Genomic DNA, 23,092 nt, shown 5'->3' on the forward strand with positions numbered 1-23,092 from the left:
CTATGTGGTAGCAGGCCTTACCCACGCATCCCCCCCGCCAAGCAGGGGCGGAGGGTGGTCAGTTCTCATTTCCATCTCTCTTGCAACTCACAGTGGCTGTGCCTAAGCATTTTGTCCAGAAAGACACCAATGGAAGTTGGCTGGGTTGAGCATTCCTTTCCAGCTACTGCTGGCCACAGACTGGGGGGTGGGGGGGGGGGGGAGTGGGGGCCGGGGGGCAGGAGGACCCGGCTACTAGACTAGGATGTTACATGAGCTCAGGACTAGTTGCTGGAGGTAAACCCCCACAAAAATAGGAGCTCTGTTACCTGAGGTCGGACATAGTCCTGGCAACTCAGGGCTGTCAAGCAGGGTGTCCAAACTTGAGCATTCCAAGGAGCAGGGGTGAGGCTGAATGTCCACAAATCCACTCCTAGAACATTCCAAAGAACCAGCACCCACCCTAGCTGGTTTGGCTCAGTGGATAGAGCATCAGCCTGCGGCGGGCTGAAGGCTCCCGGGTTTGATTCCGGTCAAGGGCACATGCCTGGGTTGTAGGCTTGATCCCCAGTAGGGGGCGTGCAGGAGCCAGCCAATCAATGATTCTCATCATTGATGTTTCTATCTCTCCCTCTCCCTTTCCCTCTGAAATCTATAAAATTAAAAAAAAAAAAAAAAAAAGCCAGCACCCACTATGCTGCCCCACCCTATAGTCCTAGATTCTTTCCAAAGGACTCCGTGAGAAGGGGCTTTGAAATGCAGACTTTAACCACCTAACCACCTGATGAATCAGTTATGGGGGCCAGCATACCCAGATCTCCTAAGGTTTTTAACCCCTTTCCTGGGCAATGCTTCTGTAACAGGGAGTGGAATCCATACAACTGCACAGGGCTGCTGCTGCATGTGTATCATCGGGTGACATGCCTCATTTCACTGATTCCCAGGCACATGCTTTCTCCCATATCTATCTCTAACCTGGGAGAGCACTCCCTGGCTTAATTTCTCTATCCTGGAGGTTCAGTTAGAGAATGAAGCTTCTTACCACCATTGAACACAGGAATTCACATAAGATGCCTAGCACAGTGCCTGGAATGTAATGGGGCAAAACCAGTTTTTCATGTAGGGAAACATGGGTTATGAACACAACGAGGTTGACCACAAGGGAAGCGAAGCTCAGAAATGCGGCTGAGCCCCCACACTGTGTGGGATCTACCCCACCCCAATGAAGCAGACGACGGCACAAAGGTGACCGAGGGAGGGCTGATGGGGCAGAGGCCTGCGAAGGCTACTTATGAGTTCACGCAAAAGGTGTCTCCCATTACCACCCATTTTCAAACTGGGGTCCCCAGCTTGTTTCAACCAGAATAGCCACATGTGGGTTCCTTCTAAGGCTGGGTTAGCAACGACATCAACCACAAAAGATACTGTGTGGCTCAAACACCTAATGGATCTAATGAAGCCCATCATTTTGGGCCCAGGCCCAGAGAGGGAAGTGTTTGGGAGTTTGGAGCCTCCTCCTCATCCAGTGGGCTCCCCACAGCACCAAGCTGCATCCATAAGCAGGCAGAGCTTTGCACACAAATGCTAATGGGTAGGTGCTCTGGGGAATGTCAAGTTGACACTCTACTGTTCTGATAGTCCCTCTTGCTGTGAGTTTAAAGTTTACTGTCACATTCCAGGAGCAATTTCTCTTGCCTCCAAGCCCTGATTTTGTTTTCTAAGCCTCAGAGTAACTCATGTCAGATCAGGGCGTGGGAGCGGGGAGTAAAAGGGGCGTATACCAACTCTCCTCCTCTGTCACCACAGCTATATCTTCAGAGCACAGCTCCCAGAGCAGCACTGCTCTCCTGAAAGGGGCTCTGATCTGAGTGGGAGACCCAGCTCTTCCCACACCTTCATTAAAATCTATAACTCTGTGAGATGCTGACCTAAAGTGAGGACCAAATATTGAGGTGCCATCAAGCAATGAAAAGATATGAGGAAGCTTAAATGCAAATAACTAAGTGAAAGAGCCAATCTGAAAAGCCTATATACTGTATGAGTCCAACAATGTGAGATTCTGGAAAAGAGAAAACATTGGATATAGTAAAAGGATCAGTGGTTGCCAGGAGTTAGGAGGGGAGGAGAATGAATAGGCAGAAGAGAGGATTCTTAGGGCAATGAAACTATATAGTATAATACTGTAATGGTGGATACATCTTACATATTTTCCAAACCCACAGAATGTACCACTCCAAGAGTGAATCCTAATGTCAACTATGGACTTTGGATGTTAATGATGTGTCAACGTGAGTTCATCGACTCTAACGAGCATAGGGCTCTAGTGGGGGATGTTGATGCCAGAAAGGCTGTGCATGTGTGTGTTGAGGGGTAGGAAATATGAAAAATCTCTGTACTTTCCCCTCTATTTTGAACACAATTTTGTTGCCTCAATTTTGCTGTGAATGTAAGAATAAAAAAGCCACGTCGGAGGCCTCCCTGCCCCACCCAGGCCCTCAAGCACCCACTGCTCACCTGCCCATCATGCCTGCGCTTCTTCATGAACTGAGTGATGCACATGCTTCCTGCTGACTTCCTCTTTAGCGAGATGGGTGTCCCCTGGCTGGGCCCTGGGGTGGGGATGCTGCCACTGTCCTCCCTGGTGGCTGAGGGCACCATAGTGACATAACTCCACTGGCACGGCACAGGCAGGTGCTCCTGATCAAAGCTCTTCAGCACCTGTGAGTGGACGTACCAGCACATCCTGAAATCAGGCCTCTTCTCGTACACCGAGTTCTCGGAAATAATACGCTTGAGCCTGGCCTTGGAGGGGATGGCACTGTCCTCGCTGGTGGTGGGGGTCTGCGGGCGGGAAGAGCCGGGGCTCGGAGGGCTGGCGGAGCTGCTCTCAAGACTGCTAGTGTCCTTGCCAAGCAGTCCTTGGCGGCAGCATTCCTGGAATTCCCGGATGATCACTTTGCTTCCATTCACATTCCCGTGTAGCAGCGGGAGCAACTGGGCCAAGACTGGCAGGGAGAGGAGAGGGCACAAGTGGGTGTCAGACATGGGAAAATAGCAATAAATACTGCACATGGTTCCTGAACCTGTCACCAAGATTGAGGGACACAATCAGTTTCAGATGGCCTTTTAAGGATAGCTTTTAGATATATGAACTTGATCTGGAAGAGATTCTGTGAAGCCCAAATTTCACAAGGCAGATTCATTCCGATAAAACCATCGCGACTGACTTTATGCACCTGTTTCCTTAGTAATGGCCATCGTACTCTCCTTCTGAGTCACTGGTCCGCCCCAGCTTTGAATAGTGAGGAGGCACAGGAGTTAGGAATGAGAGTGACCCTGGGCCAAGCACTCTGGGTCTGTGTCCCTGTTGGTAAAATGGGCTAATTAAACTAGCTGCCTTGTGCTGCTGTTGTGAATATCAGAGAAGAAACAGATGTGTCCAGTGAGTGCTAGCCTTTGTGATTTGTTGAAATAACTTCTAAATTATTAATTCACTTGCCTAAGAAGTCGCCTGCCTTTGGCCCTGGACAGATCTGGGCCTCGGTGCAATGGGGAGCCCGACCCCCGCCCACCCCTGCCCCGAGCAGCACTCACTGTGCTGGTCCCTCTTCTTTTTCTTGGAGGCCTTAGGTGTCTGCTCCTCCTCGGGGAGAACCGTCTCTAGAAGGCATGCCGTGAACTGCTCTAGCACCTTCAAGTCAGCGCTGCCATCCTTGTCTGCCGCCCAGATGCAGCCAATCTTCACGGGCTGGAGCACACGGAACCGCTTTCCCTTGGCTAAAAACTCGTCCCATTCCTTGGCCTTCAGCTTCTGGCGGACCTTGTGGTTCTCAGGGTCGGCACACTCCTTGCAGGTGAGAGAACAGGTTGAAATTACATGCCCAGTACAGCCACAGGGCTGGGCATCTCCCACACCAGAGGATACCACTCTTTAAGGCAGATATGCTTATGGGCACACCAGCCTGCCTCATTGGTTGGAAATGTGTATGAGACACATGCCCTTCAAGTATGACTTTGAGACAAAATCATTTCACAACCGATAGGCCTTTGGAGCCCTAAAAATGGCTTACTCAAAAGTTTAACCATGTGGCAAAATTTAGAAAGTTGTTGCTGCTGTTGTTGGTGGGGTAAACTCAAAGGGATATGGGGGAACCTTCTGGAAAAATGGAAACTTCTGTATTTTATATCCAGTGGTGGTTCCACAAATATTGTCAATCATTAAAACTCATTAAACTGAATAAATGTATGCTAATTACATTCAGCTAAACAAATATTTTAAAAAGTTTGGTGAGCTGACCCACAAACCACAGTAACTCTCTGACCGGGTTTCTCCTCATGCACTCCCGTCAGTGAATTTTCTCTCACCTTTGCAAATTCTCCCACCCTTCCAGACAAACTCCAGCTCAGGGTCTAGCATTTCCACAACCAATCACACATTGGGGCTCACCTTCATGGCTATGAGAAGTGAGATACATGTGGGACCGGCCATAGATGGACTGCGACCCTTGGGCACTGTCCCCAGGCAGCTACCAAGCTCCAGCCCCTGATTGGGCTCTTCTCCTAGCCAGTCACCTCCCTGTGCACACACTCACCTCAGTTACTCCCTCATCCTCAGACAGGTATCCATGAGGTACGAAAAAACCATCATCCTCATCTTCATCTTCTACTTCATCATCATCATCCTCAAAGAAAAAAAAAGTATGTTCACATGTGGAAACAGAATACATGCTTCATTAAAAATTTAAATCTGTATATGTCTAAGGAAGGAAAAAAAAAAAAAGCCACAAACTGCTGTTGTTCCTATGGACACCATGAGGATCAACCAAAACCCCATAAAGGAATCCGATTATATTGCAGTGTGTGAGGATGGGGTGTGTGACGGGGAGAATACAAACAAGTAAAGTCACCCAATAAGGCAAGAGGCAGTGGTGGGGGCCTGGGTAAACTAGAGAATGGATGTGCCCCGTCTAGAAGGGGCAACACTGCTCAGTAACAACCCACAACTGCTAGGTGAGCGGGTTAGTGTTGCCAAATAAGGTATTCCAAGAGAAGTTGGGAATCCAGATGTAAACTGTTGGCTGACATTTTCAGACAACTCTGCAGGTAACACAGAAACTATGTAAAGGAATCCAGCCTAGGGCTGTTGCGGTCCTCTGATGGAAGCTGCAATCATTCTAGGTCTGCACTCACCCCTTCACTGTGAGAGAGAGACTCTCCTGGCTCCTCCTCTTCCCACTCATCATCACTGTCCACCTCATAGTCCAGGAGCTTCTAAGAAAACAAGACATGCAGTGCGTCATTGCCGCCTCTCAGGGTTGAGAGGAAAGGGCAGAGCAGAAAATAGAATACTCACGGAATTAAAGAGACCAGTGTAAAGGCAAACTGAGAAGGAAACACAGAAAGACAGGTGTGTCTAGACCACTGGCACTTCTGCTTGCATGCTCACCCTGTCTTGGGCCCAGGGGTCCCTTGGATGGATGACCGTCGTCGTCTTATTCCATGTCCCCCAATATGCTGGTCGGTGATTCTCAGAAAACTGCAGGAGCTTCATCCTGCCAAACTTCTTCCTTTCAGGAATGCCATCTACTTTGCTGCTTTCCACTATCACCACATCACTGAGGAGTAAGACACTGCACTCACTCATATGCCTCCCAGGTGATGCGGTCACCCCATCTTCCCACGGAAGCAGGTCACCAACAGTCTACAAAGGCAGGTAACCATTAAGCAGCAGCACCTACTCCTGAAGAAGGCTAAGGGAACATTTACTCCAGAGACACAAAGAAAACAGGGAGAAACGAAAGTGCCACCATGTTGCTGCCCCAGGGCATGTCTGTGAGCAGGGCCATGGAGAGTAGTAAGTGAATCAGCAAGAACAGAAAAACACCCCTCCAGGGAGGCCAGTATGGAAATGGATCCCTCCCAGGAGAGACTGGAACACAGGAATAGGTAGTCTGCCCTCCAAAAGCACACCCGAGATTTCAGAGGCTCCCAGGAAGCCAGGAGAGAGATGAGACAAAGCACTGAAACTAGGGTCTAAGACCTGGAAGGGAGACGACTAGCCCAGGCCACAATGGGTCAGCAGTGAACCAGAACCTAGAGCTTAGCCAACTGTGCTCTGATTTCACCAACGAGCACAGGACAGTCTTCTCGGGCACTAACCTGTTAAAAATGTCCGCATTCCGGTTAGAATCCACGGTGGGTCCAGACCTGAGGGGCCGCCGGCCTTTTAGATCTTTTAGGAAGGAGAAGTCGCCACTCTGTTGCTGCAGGAGCTGGTCTAACTGATCACAGAGGTCTTGGTCAAAGGTGGTCCGACAAAGAGGGGCGAGGACCATGTTCTCTTTAATTTCAAAAGGGGCAAACTTCCCGCAGGAGCCGGCCAGCGTCTGAAATGGAAATGAGATGGGATGGCACACCTGGGTGATGGACGCCATCAGCAGAGGCATGGGTGAGCCACAGCACGTTGCATTTCAGATCCATTGAGGTGGGCAAGTCAAAGAAGAGATACTGTGTGATGACATTAACACAGGTTTCTGGAACAGGCAAAATTCCAGGGGCAGAGTAGTGGTGGCCAGGGGCTGGTGGGGGAAGGAGGAGACTGTCTATGAGGGAGCCATCAGGAATAATGGAAACACTGCAGATCTTGATATTGCAGTGGTTGTGTGGCTTTATACAATGAGTACTCATTCAACAGTACTCCTGGAAATGGCAAATTTTACTGTAAATTATACTCAATAAATCTTTTCTTTAAAAAAAAAAAAAAAAAAAAAAAAGATAAGACCTGAGCTCCCAGGTGAGGAAACCAAGGCCTGGAGAGTGACCAGCTTACCAAGAGCCACAACCATTACGATACAAGGTGACCATCAACACAGGGCCAATTTCAACACTGAAGGCTGACATGAACCTGAAACACTGGTGTGTGTGTCCTAAGAACCACACACTGTAAATTCTGAGAAGTTTGATTTTCCTGCTCAGGCTCCTTCCGCATCTTTTTTTTTTTTTTAAATATATTTTTATTGATTTCAGAGAGGAAGGGAGAGGGCTAGAGAAATAGAAGCATCAATGATGAGAGAGAATCACTGATTGGCTATCAATGATGAGAGAGAATCATTGATTGGTTGCCTCCTGCACAACCCACACTGGGGATCGAGCCTGCAACCTAGGCATATGTCCTGACCGTGAATCGAACTGTGACCTCCTGGTTCATAGGTCAGTGTTCAACCACTGAGCAATGCTGGCCGGCTCCCTCAGCATCTTCAATGTCTGTGTCAGTGGAACCCAAAGCTGGTAGCACACGAGGGCGTGGGAAGTCAGAAGGACAGCTGACATCTAAGTTCAACATAAGATAGCCAATGTTTCACCTCAGCAAGGAAAGAACAACTGAAGCCAGTAGCCTCATCATGTCTCCACACACAGGATCATCTGGGGACTGTCAGAAATCCTGATGCCCACAGCAGGCCCCTGTTCTCTGGGATGGGACCCAAGCCCAGTGTTCTTTAAAGCTCCCTGGTGATGCCAACATGCACCTGAGGACAAGAACCAGCTGACTATTCTCACTAATGAGCAGGTACTAGGAGCACTGGGCATCCATATGGGAAAACCTGCCATGCCCCACACCGCAGGCATAGAGAATTCCAGCTAGGATAAAGAACTAGACATAAAAAACAAACAAACGAACACAAAAAACAACAAAACAAAAACACCCAAGTAAAATAATTAAAACAAAACCTGGAAAAAAAAAATTAGAATGCATCTACAACCATAGGGTAGCTAAAGCTTTCCAACCAAAAGCCAATTGCCATAAAATAAAAATGCTGACATTAAAACAAAAAATTACAACGAAAGACAAAGATTACAACAAGTTAGCCGAAACCAGTTTGGCTCAGTGGATAGAGCGTCGGCCTGCGGACTGAAAGGTCCCGGGTTCGATTCTGGTCAAGGGCATGTACCTGGGTTGCGGGCACATCTCCAGTAGATGTGCAGGAGGCAGCTGATGGATGTTTCTAACTCTCTATCTCTCTCCCTTTCTCTCTGTAAGAAATCAATAAAATATATTTTTTTAAAAAATTGCCGAAACCGGTTTGGCTCAGTAGATAGAGCGTCGGCCTGCGGACTGAGGGGTCCCAGGTTCGATTCCGGTCAAGGGCATGTACCTGGGTTGCGGGCACATCCCCAGTAGGAGATGTGCAGGAGGCAGCTGATCGATGTTTCTCTCTCATCGATGTTTCTAACTCTCTCTATCTCTCTCCCTTCCTCTCTGTAAAAAATCAATAAAATATATTTTAAAAAAAAAATTTACAACAAGTTAAAAGGCAAGTTAACAGGCTGAATGTATTTGTGGTGTATATCACCAAGGATAAAAATCCTGGCTATATAAATAACTCCTAGAGATCAACATAAAAAGCCAAACCTATAAAGAAATACAATGGCAAACAAATTAAAAAAGATGTTCATGGGGGGTAGGGGAGGCCAGGGGATTGTCAAGGGCAGGGAAAAAAAGGAGACATATGTAATACTCTTTGTAATACTTTAAGCAATAAAACAATAAAAATAAAAAAAAGATGTTCAACTACACTAGCCATCATGGAAAAATATAAAGTAAAAAAAAAAAAATCAATTTTTTTACCTATCAGGTTGGTTAAGTTCAAAGAAAGGTCATGCCCTGGCCAGTGTGGCTCAATTGGTTGGGTGCCGTTACATTGCCGGTTCAATTGCCGGTCAGAGCACATACCCAGGTTGCGTGTTCGATCACCTGTTGGGTACGTACAGGAGGCAGCTGATCAATGTTTTTCTTTCTGTGTCCCTTCTCCTTTCCTCTGTCTCTCATAGCAATAAAAAGGAAGGCACCTGAGCAGAGACAGGTTAGTGACATTCACAGCACCATGGATGGGGTTCAATAGTTGAATAGATCTATATACTGTGATACCATCCACATTATGAAACATTATGTAACAACAAAAAAGACTGAAGTAGACCCAAATGTGCCAACCTGGCAAAAATCCAAGTTACAGCTATGCAAACAACGCAGTAACATCACATATTCAGTGATCCTAATGTATGTGTATACAAATGCACAAATATACAAGGGGATCTAAATGAAGGAAGATCTGGAAGGACACTTGCATTGGGGAAGATGGGTTACTTCTGGAGCATGGAGGGAGAAGAGAAGTGGGGAGGACCTGGGGTCTGCACAAGCAGGTATTTCAGAGGGTGACTGGATGCCAGACTGGAGAAACAGAACTCTGGGCTCTTTTTTTTTTTTTTTTCCCAATATTTTATTTATTTTTTTACAGAGAGGAAGGGAGAGGGATAGAGTTAGAAACATCAATGAGAGAGAAAAATCCATTGGCTGCCTCCTGCTCATTCCCTACTGGGGATGTGCCCGCAACCAAGGTACATGCCCTTGACCAGAATCGAACCTGGGACCCTCCAGTCTGCAGGCCGACACTCTATCCATTGAGCCAACCCGGTCAGGGCTGGGCTCTTGTCTTATGCTTAACCTTGCTTCCCATCTTGTGCATAAAGTCCAGAGAGTAAGGACTAGGTCTTCTCTTAACCTGCCCCATAGAGCGACTCACACAAAATTTTTCATGAAGCGATCCCTAAACATGCGACAGTCTTATTAGCAAATGTGCCACCTTTTGCTTTTTCAAGGACATACGAGAATCTCCAGGCCCTACCAGAAATAGAAGCTCCCTGTGCAAGCGGAGGCCCCTCTGCTCAGAAAACAGCTTTTTATTTTTCCAAAGGAAGAGCCTGACAGAGATGAAAAGCAAGGCTAAATAAAGCTGCTGCTCACCTTGGGGGTCTGTGGAGTCTTTGGTTTCTGGAAGAACCTCGTGATTTCGGCTTTCTCTGCTTTAATGCGCTGCAATATAATAGAAGATGAAGAAATAAAAAGAAATGGTGTGTTTTCAAAAGCACAAAGTCCCCTAGAACTAAACCCCAACCTTGTGGAGTTTTTTTAAATCCTCACCAGAGGATATTTTTTCCATTGCTTTTTAGAGAGTGTAGAAGGGAGGGGGAGGGGACGAGAGGGAGATGGAGAGGGAGAAACACTGATGTGAGAGACACATTGATTGGATGCCTCCTACATGCCCCCCAGCTGGAGCCAGATATCTAACCTACAACCCAGTTATGTGCCCTTGACTAGGAAATGAACCCGCAACCCTTTGGTGCTCAGGCCAATGCTCTAACTGCTTAGCTCTACCAGCCAGGGTAAACCCTGAACATTTTTAAGTTGAAAGCATTACTTTGATGATAGCTTTCAAAACCCATCAATCCTCAACTGGGTACCAAGCAATCTCAAAGGGTCGGAGGTGCTCTTGTAGACAGAAGGGCCTGGGTGTCCAGCCAGCAGGCATGTTATAGGCCAGCATGACCACAATCAACAGAAACATATGTACACACACATGCCAGTCCCCGTGGGGCCACTGGGCTTCTCATGACCTAGGGAACACTGGGCAGCAATAGGCAAAAACCCTGCTTATGAGGATTCCAGGATCCATTTCTCAAACGGAATAGAACATGGAGGTTCTGGGGAGGATGCCTACCTTTTCTTCCTCTCTCAGCCGTTTCTCCTCTTCCTTTTTCCGCTTCTCCTCCAGCTTAGCCCTACGGGACATGAAATTCAGTTTTAGCCAACCAGTGCCCCAAGCACACAAACAAAGTCTGTGTTCCTGGACAAGAACCCACAGGTCAGTTAGGGTCTGCACAGTGTCCCTGGAAGACAGAGGCAGGAGAGGGGAAGAGGGTACCAGGGCAGAGGCTTTTTGTATCCCTTCCTCAGGGAAGATACAGAAAGGGAGGGAAGGGGCAGTAGCCTGGCCCTTGAATGCCCAGGCCACCCTGGGAGGACACTCACTCCAGGGCCTCCTGCCGCTCCTTACGCCGCTCCTCCTTGAGTCGCTGCTTCTCCGCCTTCTCCTTTTCTTCCTTCTCCCTTTTTTCGCGCCTCTCCTTCTCCTTCAGCTCTTTCTCCTCCTCTCTCCTCCTCCTGGCTGCTTCCTTGGCACGCTTGGCCTCCTCTTTTAGCTTCTCCTTTTCCTCTTTTTCGGCCTGTAACTTCAGCTGCTTGCCCAAACGCTCCTTATCCTACAGTCAAGAGACAATTGGACAGCTGTGTCCCTGCAGACCTCCCGGGAAGGGTCAGGTCAGCATCACGGGGACAATCTGTTCAAACAGAAAGGGAAAGAATGGCCCAGCTGGCGTGGCTTAGTGGTTGAGTATCGACCTACGAACCAGGAGGTAGCGGTTCGATTCTTGGTCAGGGCACATGCCCAGGTTGTGGGCTCGATCCCCAGTGTGGGACGTGAAGGAGGCAGCCGATCAATGATTCTCATCACTGATGTTTCTTTCTTTCTTTTTTAATTCTCACCTTAGGATATTTTTCTACTGATTTTTAGAGAGAAGAAGAGAGAGGGAAAGACAGAGAGGAATATCGACGTGAGAAAAACACATCGATTGGTTGCCTCCTGCACACTCCTCGACCAGGGCCTAGGCCGAGGAGAAGCCTACAACCGAGATACATGCCCTTGACCAGAATTGAACCCGGGACCCTTCAGTCCAAAGGCCGGTGCTCTATCCGGAGCCAAACCATCTAGGGCCATAACTGACGTTTCTATAACTCCCCCCTCTCTTCTGCTCTGAAATCAATAAAGAATTTAAAAAAAAAAGGCAGGGGGGGGGGGGGCGGAAGAATGAAGGAACCAGCTCTAGAAGAAGCTTGATGGTTAACATCCATACATGGAAGTGATTTTTCCATCACATTTCCTTCTGTTGTGAGAATTAGCTATTGTCACAGGACCTTGTGGGCCATTCAAAATAAGATTCATTTAAAATAGTTTCTTGTCTTAGCCAGTTTGGCTCAGTAAATAAGAGCGTCGGCCTATGGACTGAAGGGTCCTGGGTTCAATTCCCAGTGGAGGGCGTGTCAAACAATGATTTTCTCTCATCATTGATGTTTCTATCTCTCTCTACCTTTCCCTTCCTCTCTGAAATCAATAAAAATATATTTAAAAAAAAAAATACATACCCTCAAAAATAAAGTATTTTATTTAAATATTTTTATTGATTTCAGAGAGTAAGAGAAAGGGAGAAATAGAAACATCAATGATGAGAGAGAATCTTTGATTGGCTGCCTCCTGCATGCCCCCCAGTGGGAAGCAAGCCCACAACCTGGGCATATGCCCTTGACCGGAATTGAACTTGGGATCCTTCTGTCCACAGGCTGACGCTCTATCAGCTGAGCTAAAACCAGCTAGGACTAAAATACTTTCTTGCCTGGCCTGCATGGCTCAGTGGTTGAACCAGGAAGTCACAATTCAATTCCTGGCTTAAATTTTACTTAATTAAAAAAGATTAAATAAGTACCCCTGGGCTGCCTATGCAGGATGCCCGCTATTCATTTGAGTTGCTTTTATTTAATAAGAAATCTGTGGGAAAGCGCTGGCTGGGGAGCTCAGTTGGTTAGAGCAGCGGTCACCAACTGGTGGTCCGCGAGGTCCAAATGGTTGGCGACTGCTGGGTTAGAGCATCTTCCCAATGCACCAAGGTTGTGGGTTCAATGTGGAGTCAGGGCACATATAAGAATCAACCAATGAATACATAAATAAGTGGAACTACAAATTGATGTTTCTTTCTCACTCTCCCCCCTAAATTAATAAAATCTGTGCTAAGATAAAGACAGAAACACCTATGGATTTCACATCCCTGCCTTTAAAACAAAAGCATTTTTCTTTTCTTTTTTTTTTATTAATATGTTTTTATTGATTTTGAGAGAGAGGGGAAAGGAGAGGGAGAGATAGAAACATTGATGAGAGAGAAACATCAATAATGAGAGAAAATCATCAATTAGCTGGTGAATAGACAGCCAAATGTCATTAATCAGTGCCCATTCTGTGAGCTGGCATGGGAGGGAGAAACCCAGTGGCCTTCTCTGTTCTTCATGGCAATGAGAAAGAAGGCCCCTGCACCGATGTGTGTGAAATGTGGAGAGCCCCAGATAACAGAATCCATGACTCAGAAGTGGATCACTAAGTAGTAATCACCCACCAAGTGCCAAGTGTAGGGGAAGCAATGGAACCTAAATCTATTTGTAGGAGATGGGATGCAAGGAAAGGGACTAGGTTCTTGTGAAGACTATTTTAAGTTATAATAGGACACACAATTATTATTATCCTATCTAATAAAAGAGTAATATGCAAATTGACCATCATTCCAACACACAAGATGCCCACCCCCATGTGGACACAAGATGGCCAGCAGGGGAGGGCAGTTGGGGGGGACCAGGCCTGCAGGGGAGGGCAGTTAGGGGTGACTGGGTCTGCAGGGGAGGGCCACTGGGGGCAATTGGGCCGGCAGGGGAGCAGTTAGGTGTCGATCAGGCTAGCAGGGGAGTGTTTAGAAGGTGATCAGGCTGGCAGGCAGAAGCAGTTAGGGGCTATCAGGCAGGCAGGCAGGTGAGCAGTTGGGAGCCAGCAGTCTTGGATTGTGAGAGGGATGTCCGACTCCCCGTTTAGGCCCGATCCCAGTTGGACATCCTTTGAGGGGTCCCAGATTGGAGAGGGTGCAGGCTGGGCTGAGGGATACCCCCCTACCCCCCCGTGGACGAATTTCGTGCACCAAGCCTCTAGTGATAATAATAAAAGCTTAGAAAAGGCTACATGCAAAGCCTTAATCATCAGCAAAGCTAAAAATGATTCAGTCTACCAAGCCGATATGTAAAATGAAGCAAGAGTTACAAGGGTCAGGATAAGCCAGGAGAGGTAATAACTGGGCTGATGGAAGGCAAAGGGCTTAGCTTATATTTAATGCAAAAATCACAGCAGGTTAATTTTCTATTTCAGGGAAAAAGTCTTACTCTTTGTAGTCTCATCTTGTTCTTCTCGGCAGAACCTTTGACCAATTTCTTAGTTATCTGAAATGAAAGACATTTATCTTTAAATGTGGACTGTTTCAGTCACTTTAACACATTACACAATCCTTTGGGGAGAGGGAAGAAGGGAAGAAGTCACCCACACTATTAAGGAATTATTTGCAAAACAAGAAAAATGAAAACATTTCCAGGTGACCAGTTTTCACCATACAGAACCAAAATATCTTAGTGGGGTCATAAACTGCTATGAAGTACACATATGTGCATCTAGGGATGAGAGGTAATATGGGAGAGGCAGATGACACAAATGAATGACAGGTTTGCGAGGGGCAGGGGAGGGGAGCAAACACAAGAAAAACAAGGCAAGCTTGAAAATAAAAGCAATGTGGATGACAGGGAGTGTTATGATTTGTAGCTAACTAGAGAGGACATACCCTGTCCAAAGAGGATAGAGCTCTTACAGGTAATTTACGAGAGAACTGTCAATTTTATGTAAATTTTGTCTAAAAAGGAACACTACATGAATCAAATAAAGCATGTTTACAGGCTAGATTCCTGTGGGCCACTAATCTGTTCTCTCTGCCTGGTGCAGTTCTGTTTTTAGAATGCAGAGTGAATGCTCAAGAAAAAAGGTCAACTTGCCAGAGGAGGCAATCTGATCAAGAATCCCTATGTTCTAGTCCAGTGATGGCGAACCTATGACACACGTGCCAGAGGTGACATGCGAACTCATTTTTTTGGTTGATTTTTCTTTGTTAAATGGCATTTAAATATATAAAATAAATATCAAAAATATAAGTCTTTGTTTTACTATGGTTGCAAATATCAAACAATTTCTATATGTGACACGGCACCAGAGTTAAGTTAGGGTTTTTCAAAATGCTGACATGCTGAGCTCAAAAGGTTCGCCATCACTGTTCTAGTTTGACCAATGTGGCTCAGTGGTTGAGCATGGACCTATGAACCAGGAGGTCATGCCTGGGTTGTGGGCTCAATCCCCAGTAGGAGGCCTGCAGGAAGCAGCCAATCAATGATTTTCTCTCATCACTGATGTTTCTATCTCTCCCTCTCTGAAATCAATAAAAAATATATATTTTAAAAAAACATATAATCTAGAGCATAACTTTTTCTATCACCCTGCTTCAAACTGAGAATGGTGACAAGGACTTCTTAAGACACATGGTTGGGCCCTAACCGGTTTGGCTCAGTAGATAGAGTTTCGGTCGGCCTGCGATCTGAAAGGTCCCGGGTTTGATTCCGGCCAAGGGCATGTACCTTGGTTGTGGGCACATCCCTAGTCGGGGGTATACAAGAGGCAGCTGATCGATGTTTCTCTTTCATCAATGTTTCTAACTCTCTATTCCCTTCCCTTCCTCTCTGTGAAAAATCAATAAAATATATTAAAAAAAAAAAAAAAAAGACACATGGTTGGATTCATGCGCCATGCTGGCCAAATGGTCTCGGATTAAAATATGAACATGCCTGCTGGCATGGCTTAGTGGTTGAGCATCAACCCAGGAACCAAGAGGTCGTGTCTCAGTCAGGGCACATGCCTGGGTTGCGGGCTCAATCCTCAGCAGGGGTGCATGCAGGAGGCAGCCAATTGACTTATTTTTTAAAATCTCTCTATCCCTCTCCCTTCCTCTCTCTCTAAAAATAAATAAAAACATATTGTAAAAAAAATATACGAACAGTTCAGACTATTGGCCTAAGCTTTCTGCAGAGCAGGCAGTGCTAACAACCAAACCATTAGGTTGAAGAGCAGTGGGGAGAGAGTTCAGACTTGGACAGGCAGCCAAATCATAAGACTGAAGTGGAGCTGGAAAACTAAAGGTCCATTTATCTTAAGATAGCCTGTCTATTGACAAAACTATATAACCATGATTTCTCTATCTACGGAAGCCTCAGCCTCGACTAAGACCTCTGACAGAATAAAACTTACAGATTAATAGACTAAGAAGGCATCCTTCTTGTCATACCAAGTTCTTTCTGAACTCAGCCTTCCTAGAGGAAAAGGCTGAGCAGTCACCTGAAAGCCTTGTGTTGGCAGGAGCTCAAATGCCACAAAGACTATGCCCAAGTGAGCATGTGCCAACTGAAATGCCAGTTACCAAAGCCTACCAAGGGCTTAAGAAAAAGCACCTGCCCCTTCAGAATGCACTTCGGCTGTCAAGTCTGTGGGCTTCACCCCCACAGTAAAGGACTTAACAGCAGAATTTGTAAGTTGCTGTATTTCTCTGTCATTGTCCGTTATTTTGTGTTCAAAGATTATAATGTATGTGATTGCCAGACTCATATATGAGTATTTGGGGGTGGTGATGGGTGGTGGAACACACTTAGTCCACAAACGATAATGCTGATACAGTTGTGCTACTGGAATCTTTGCCCATACTTGTGGAATTTCAGCTGCAGAATCTAGTACCTTTTACATTGCTTTCCCTTTGCTGTGAGTCCAGGAATACTAGAATTAACATGAATATCAGGAGCCACTGTAATGACATGCAACAACCTCAGCAATTATGATTTAATATAAAACCAGTATCTTTACTAGACAACTGGGAGGACCTTTGGTCTAATATAATTTTATCTTTGTGACACATGGCATAAGTATTTATAGAACTCTCTCTCAAAATCATGGGCCACACGTTTTATCTCTCTGGAACATAACTGCCATAAATAAAACCCAGGATCCCAGAAGGAGGCTGAAACATACACCAACTACTTCCAGTGAAAGCAGATTTAACCGTGCCTGTGAATTAAAATTTCTACATTTTATTCATGAGAATCCTGTTTATTCTGCTCTCCTTATACATAAGAAGATCGAATATCTAAGCTCAGAGCAGATAAGCAGTGAATGAGGTGAGGAGGGCTCAGCAGCAGCAGCTGAAAATTTAACAGCAGGATAAGGCAGAGGGGAAACAACACAACCCAAATTGGTCCAGCCATATTTGAGTGTAAGTGGAGAAAAATTATTTAATGGGAGCCCACAAACCTACTGAACAGCCCCAGGATCCATGTAGAAGGAAGTTCATTACATTTACCATTCTGCACAGGCAGAGAATTAGAGACAACAGAAATATCCATCATGAGGCTGACTTTGTAAAGTGCAGTATATCCACACCATAGGCAGTTAAACAAAGATACCTCTTCCCATCCCAATATAGAAAATGAGACACCCTCCAATGAAAAAGAAACAAATTTACAGTGTACACTCACATAAGAAAACAAAATGATACTGTGAAGATGATAATGGCAACCTGGGGGAGAAGAAGGGGACTGTCATCTACACTAATAAAAGAGAAAAATGGTAATTGGCGTACGACGATACCCTTTTCATTGGCTAATCAGGGCTATATGCAAATTAACTGCCAACTATGATTGGCAGTTAACTGCCAACTAAGATTGGCAGTTAACTGCCAACAAGATGGCGGTTAATTTGCATATGTAGGCACAATGCAGGGAGGCGAAAGGGAAAGCAGGAAGAAGCCCCCTGCCACTGACAGTGATCGGAAACCCAGGGGGGAGCTAAGAGCTGGGGGGCAGGGCAAAGGCGGCCCTGGGGCCGCCTTTGCCCTGCCCCCCAGCCATGATTGGAGAATCAGGCGCCTTTGCCGCCCTGGCCAGTGATAGCAGGAAGTAGGGGTGGAGCCAGCGATGGGAGCTGGGCACGGTCGAAGCTGGCAGTCCCAGGAGCTAGGGGTCCCTTGCCTGGGCCCAAAGCGGAGCCCACGATCGCGGCGCCCCCCGCTGCCACTGCAGGTCCCCGCTGCCTGGGCCAGACGCCTAGGCCAGAGGCGTTAGGCCTGGGCAGGGGCGGAGCCTGCAACCGCGGGGAGCTGGGGGTCCCCTGCCCAGGCCTGACACCTCTGCCGGAGGCCTCAGGCCTGGTCAAGGGGCCGATCCGGTGATTGGTGATCAGAGGGTGATGAGGGTCAACTCCTCCGGCCGAGGCATCAGGCCTGGGCGGGGGGCTGAGCCGGGGATTGGGGGGATATGATGGTCCCCTTGCCCAGGCCTGAAGCCTGGGTCAGAGGCGTCAGGCTTGGGCAGGGGGTGGAGCAAGCGATCAGAGGGAGATGGGGGTCCCCTGCCCAGGCATGATTCCTGGGCCAGAGGCCTCAGGCCTGGGCGGGGGCCAGAGCCAGTGATCGGGGGGAGATGGGGGTCCCCTGTCCAAGCCTGACACCTCTGGCGGAGGCGTCAGGCCTGGGCAAGGGGCCGATCAGGTGATCAGAGGGTGATGGGGGTCTAGGCCTCTGGCCGAGGCATCAGGCCTGGGCAAGGGGCAGAGCCAGCAATCGGAGGGGGCTGGGGGCAGAACCAGTGATGGGGGGAAATGAGGGTCCCCTGCTCAGGCCTGATGCCTCTGTCAGAGGCGTCAGGCCTGGGCAAGGGGCCGATCCTGCGATTGGAGGGTGATGGGGGTCAACGCCTGAGGGCTCCCAGTATGTGAGAGGGGGCAGGCTGGGCTGAGGGACACTCCCCCCCCCCCCCCGACCCAGTGCACGAATTTCGTGCACCGGGCCCCTAGTGTTTTAATAATTCTTTTTAAACATGGAGAATTTAATACTTATAAAATTAAAAGTATATGTGAAAAAGTTTCAGTGATCGAGGGCTCATTTGTAGAGATAAGGCAAAGATACCAGTAACACAACTGTATCAACATTATCATTTGTGGCATAATTAGCACATCTCATTGCAAACAAACTTGGGAAATAGTTCTACCACAAGTGGTAAAAAGCTCTAATCCTATCCTATATAATAAAGAGGTAATATGCAAATTGACCCTTACACCCTCACAAATGGCTGCCTACAACCAGGTTGGCAGGGGGTTAGTGAAGGACGACCAAACGACTGAACAGCAGGCTGCGTGGGGCAACCAGGCTAGGGGTGGGGTGGGGTGGGGGGAATAGGATTGGGGGCAATTAGGCTGGCAGGGGGGAACAGTGAAAGGTGACTAGGCTGGCGGGGGTTGGGGGGGCAGTTGGGGGTGTGCATGCAGGCGAGCAATTAGGAGCCAGAGGTCCAGGATTGTGAGAGGGATGTGAGTGTACACCTGGATTGGAGAGGGTGCAGGCTAGGCTGGGGGGAGCCCCCCGCCCCGTGTACGAATTTGGTGCACCAGGCCTCTAGTGCTAAATAAAGCTCTTTAAGCTAGTAATAAAAGGTGTTATAAACTACTGTTTTCCAAAGTGAGAGTCTCTAGATCCCCGGGAAGGGACAGCAGGACCTGCATTTTAACAAGCTCCCCACAAGAAAACAAACAAAAAATAAAACCAAAACAACAACACACAAAATAGGGGACCAATGAATGCCTAGGAGTTCCTAAACACAGTGGTACCAACTCCAGGACTAACAGAGAGCAGTAAAAACCACACATTACATGGTAATATGAAACAATCTGTAAGCTTCCAGCAAGTATCTGGCTATAGTCTCGAAAGAAGGTGGTGAGGGAAAATGGAAAAACAAAGTGTTCCCCACAGTAACAGGGATCAGGAAAATCTCAAATGCCAAGGCAGGGAAAGCTGTTCAAGTTCTGTACCAATCACAAAAGGCACAAGCAAATCAGGAAATCCAGTCATTTCACTTTCACACCTTTGGTGTCACCCAGTATCAGGGGGCTCTACTTCCACTCTTGTGATGGAATGGCCCAATTTTCTGCCTCAGGCTCTGGGACAGCCTGAGCCCTTACCACTTGCAATGTGTATGACTTGCAAAGCTGTGATAATAATGCCTTCTAGAGCATTTCAAAACCCGAGCCTCTGCTCAAAGTAAGACTTAGCATCTCAGATGCAGGACTTCCTACACTGAACTCACCTAGTTCCCATGCTCAGCTATCTTAGAGCCATTTGGGCCAGTGGACAGAGTAACACTGTTTCATGACAATGACCAACTATGTGACTTCCCAATTCTCAGGTTTGACTATGAGCATTAATAAAGCTATTAAGAATGGAAAATGTAATGTCCTGTTCTCCAGGCTAACTGGCTGTGACACATCACATGATAAAGTAGTTCTATAAAGGATTACCATCAGTCTGAAAGGATTTCAACCAACTAGATGGACCCAACAATATGGCTGACAGCAAGAAGGGCTCAAAGTCTGATTTTGAGAGTCTGAGTAACAGCTCAGGCCTCTGTGCCTCAGTTGGTTGAGCATCATCCTATGCACTGAGGTGTCGCCGATTCAACTGTCCTGATCAATTTCTGGTCAGGGCACATACCTAGATTGCAGGTTTAATCCCCGGGTTAGGGCGAGTACGGTAGGCAACCAATCGATGTTTCTCCCACCCTCTCTCTCTCTAAAATCTATAGAAATATATCTTTAAAAAATAAAATAAAAGCTAAAAATGTATATCTACCTACCACACTGAGAAACTTAGATGATATTTTATGAACCCACAGAGGAAGCCATTTTCTCCTATACTTAGGAGATGAAAAACAAGAAATGGAATCATCTAGAAAAGTGAGTTCTTTAGTGCAGCGGTCGCCAACCTTTCAGACCTCACAGATCACCAGTTAGCGACCGCCGCCTTAGAGATCAAATTTCAGAAAGTGATCAAGGTTGGTGGCTTAGAGTCAAATTAAGCAAGTAGAGATTAAATAACCCACCCCAGATCCAACTTTATATATTAAAAACAACAATAACAACCTAAGATGAACAAACTAAGGTTCCACAAAACAAAACAAAAAACCCAAAACATCTTTAGACACACTTTGAGATTCTTAACTGATTTTATCAGTTTTATCTACAAGACCTTAAGGACAGCTGAAAACAGTGACATTTGCCATTGTGTTGATCAGACACCAGTAACAAAGTCAGCCTTCTGTGATCCTTAAAAATCCTTTTGTTTATGCTGCTTTGAGTGAGGTTTTTAAGATGGGTGGCCATGCCCGAGGGGTTTGGCTCAGTGGATAGAGCATCAGCCCACAGACTGAAGGGTCCTGGGATAGATTCCAGTCAAGGGCATGTACCTCGGTTGAAGGCTGGATCCTGGGCCCTGGTCAGGGTGAAAGCAGAGGCAACCAATCGATGTGTCTCTCTCACATCAATGTTTCTCTGTCTCTCCCTCCCACTCTCTCTAAAAATCAACATAAAAACATCCACAGGTGAGAATTAACAACAAAAGAGATTGGTGGCCATGCTGACTAGAGTCGACTCTACGGAATTCCCCATAATAGTCTGCTTGCTTTTTCGGGGGTCTCTTCACCAACACTGACTGACTCTTTACCACCCCTACAAGTCTGTGTTCTAACAGGAAGAAGGAGTGGAGGGAGCTGAGAAGTTACAGTTGCCTACTTACTGCCATCATTTCCTAAAATGACTAAATTGACCAGATTACTAACTGTGAACAACGAAAGCTACCAAAATGGCCTCAACACACTGGTGATTAACCCAGCCACCAACACAACCCAATGTACAGTACTCATCACTGAATACCTACCTCTAATGGTATTTGATATTGAAAAGGATCAAAATTCTGCACCAGAAGTTACAAGACCTAGTTAGTGGCCCCATTCACTCAGCCTCTAACCACCACCTAGGGGCATCATGTCCGAGGATGAAAAGGGGCTGGATTAGAAACACCATCAGCATTAGCATGCTGGGATGTGGGGAGATACTCACTCTGTGGACAGGTGTGAGGGTGGGGAAGGTACTGGGACTGTGCTGATTTTCGGAAGCACACCGCCCTTCAGGTGAGCTGGTAGGAGAGGAAGAACTCAGGGAGGAATGGCTGAGAACAGAGTCTTCTCCGTGGCTAAACTCTAGCACTTCCCTGCGGGAGGGCGTGTCCCGGTCCAGAGGGATGGTTGGAGACTTGGCTCCAGGTTTTATACCCAGGATATCCTGCAAGAGCACCACGGGCACCTTCCCTTTGAACAAGATGCCTCCAGCTTCGCTCCAACTGTCCTGGTCCTTCTCTGAGCACGTTCTTGAACCATCTGTCAATTTGGGGCAGCTCTGAGATGCTTCCTGTGCGTCTCCTCTCCTCTCTGTGCCCCCTGAGCCAGCACCCTCCTCCTTTGTTTTGCATGGAATGTCTAAAAGGGTCTCTTCAGAAAATGTTAGCTCGTCCTTCTGACTAGCCTTTGGCAGCCCCCCCTCATCTCCAGCTTCTTCTCTGACCCTATTTACAGCCTCCTCCAAGGAGGGACAGGCTGCAGAATTTAGTTTATTGTAGGCTGAAATGTTGTCTGATTGGTCACTTGAGTCCTCTGTCAAATCAATGATGACTGTGGTCTCGCCAATACTGGTTTTGACTCTACTTTTTAAAAAGTTATCTAAGGGACCCTTCCCATTGACAAGTTTTGGTCTAAAATCTATGTCAGAACCCATATGAAAACTGTTCTCCAAGTTGTCCAAAGAGGTTTCCACATCGGGGACTTGACTTTGTGCAGGAGCACTGGGAGAGCTTCCTGTGCTGTCCGCTCCGTCCTCCGTTTTCTCCTTTGGGGCAAGATTCAGGCGCTTGAAGGGCAGACGAGCTGAAATAAAAGACAGAAGGAGACCATCCATACAGCGAAAGTGTGCAGAGTGACAACTGATCAATACTTGAACATTCCATATGCTCAAAATGACCCAATCTTCCTTGCGGGGCCTGGTGTGTGTGTGTGTGTGTGTGTGTGTGTGTGTGTGTGTGTGTGTGTCTTTTCATAATTTAACAGTCTATAAAGCAATTATGCCCGTGGGTCCTAAGGTTTGCCCCTCATCTTTTAACTTCAGGAGACTATTATCCTACCACCACCAAACTTGCTATCAGTTGTCAGAGGAGAAAGCAAATTGTTACAGGAGGAAACTATATACCAAATTTTAAAAACCAGAAACCATGGTTTTTAATACAATCCAGCCATTAATCTGGCCTCAGTGTAAATGCACTCCTTTTTTACACAAAAGGATTTGGGGACATTTATCTTCCTGTACAACAATGGTTCAACTGGGGCAGCTGTCGCCAACCGGTGGTCTGAGGATCACTGGTGGTCCATGAGGTCCAAAAGGTTGGTGACCGCTGCTCTAGGGAACATCTAGCAATGTCTGGTTGTCACGACTTGGGGGAAGAGATCAGGGATGCTGCTAAACTCTACCATATACAGGACAGTCCCCCACCCCTGAAAAATTACAAAATGTCAATGGGGGGAAGTAAAGAAAGGCTTCTGTAAAGGCAGTGACCTCTGATTTGTTCCTGGGAACCTAGAGAAACAGGTTATAATAAAATGGATCCCCAGGCTCCCAAATGTAAA

The 23,092-nt window shown here is 46.9% G+C and overlaps 1 protein-coding gene across 1 annotated transcript in view; it reads right to left on the bottom strand.

Moving 5' to 3' along the window:
• The window catches only part of CHAF1A (chromatin assembly factor 1 subunit A), a 30,254-nt gene that overhangs the window by 3,891 nt on the left and 3,271 nt on the right, over positions 1–23,092 (bottom strand). The window contains exons 3-13 of the mRNA XM_081092535.1: positions 21,480–22,339; positions 13,841–13,897; positions 10,844–11,073; positions 10,533–10,593; positions 9,779–9,847; positions 6,139–6,365; positions 5,426–5,594; positions 5,170–5,250; positions 4,572–4,661; positions 3,574–3,826; positions 2,494–2,984 (exon numbers count right to left, since the gene is read on the bottom strand). Of these exons, the coding sequence (XP_080948661.1) occupies positions 2,494–2,984; positions 3,574–3,826; positions 4,572–4,661; positions 5,170–5,250; positions 5,426–5,594; positions 6,139–6,365; positions 9,779–9,847; positions 10,533–10,593; positions 10,844–11,073; positions 13,841–13,897; positions 21,480–22,339 (2,588 nt within the window). The remainder of the gene's footprint in view (positions 1–2,493; positions 2,985–3,573; positions 3,827–4,571; positions 4,662–5,169; positions 5,251–5,425; positions 5,595–6,138; positions 6,366–9,778; positions 9,848–10,532; positions 10,594–10,843; positions 11,074–13,840; positions 13,898–21,479; positions 22,340–23,092) is intronic.

This window comes from Myotis nattereri, assembly GCF_964212035.1.
Source record: "Myotis nattereri genome assembly, chromosome: 5".
Classification (NCBI taxonomy): Eukaryota; Metazoa; Chordata; class Mammalia; order Chiroptera; family Vespertilionidae; genus Myotis; species Myotis nattereri.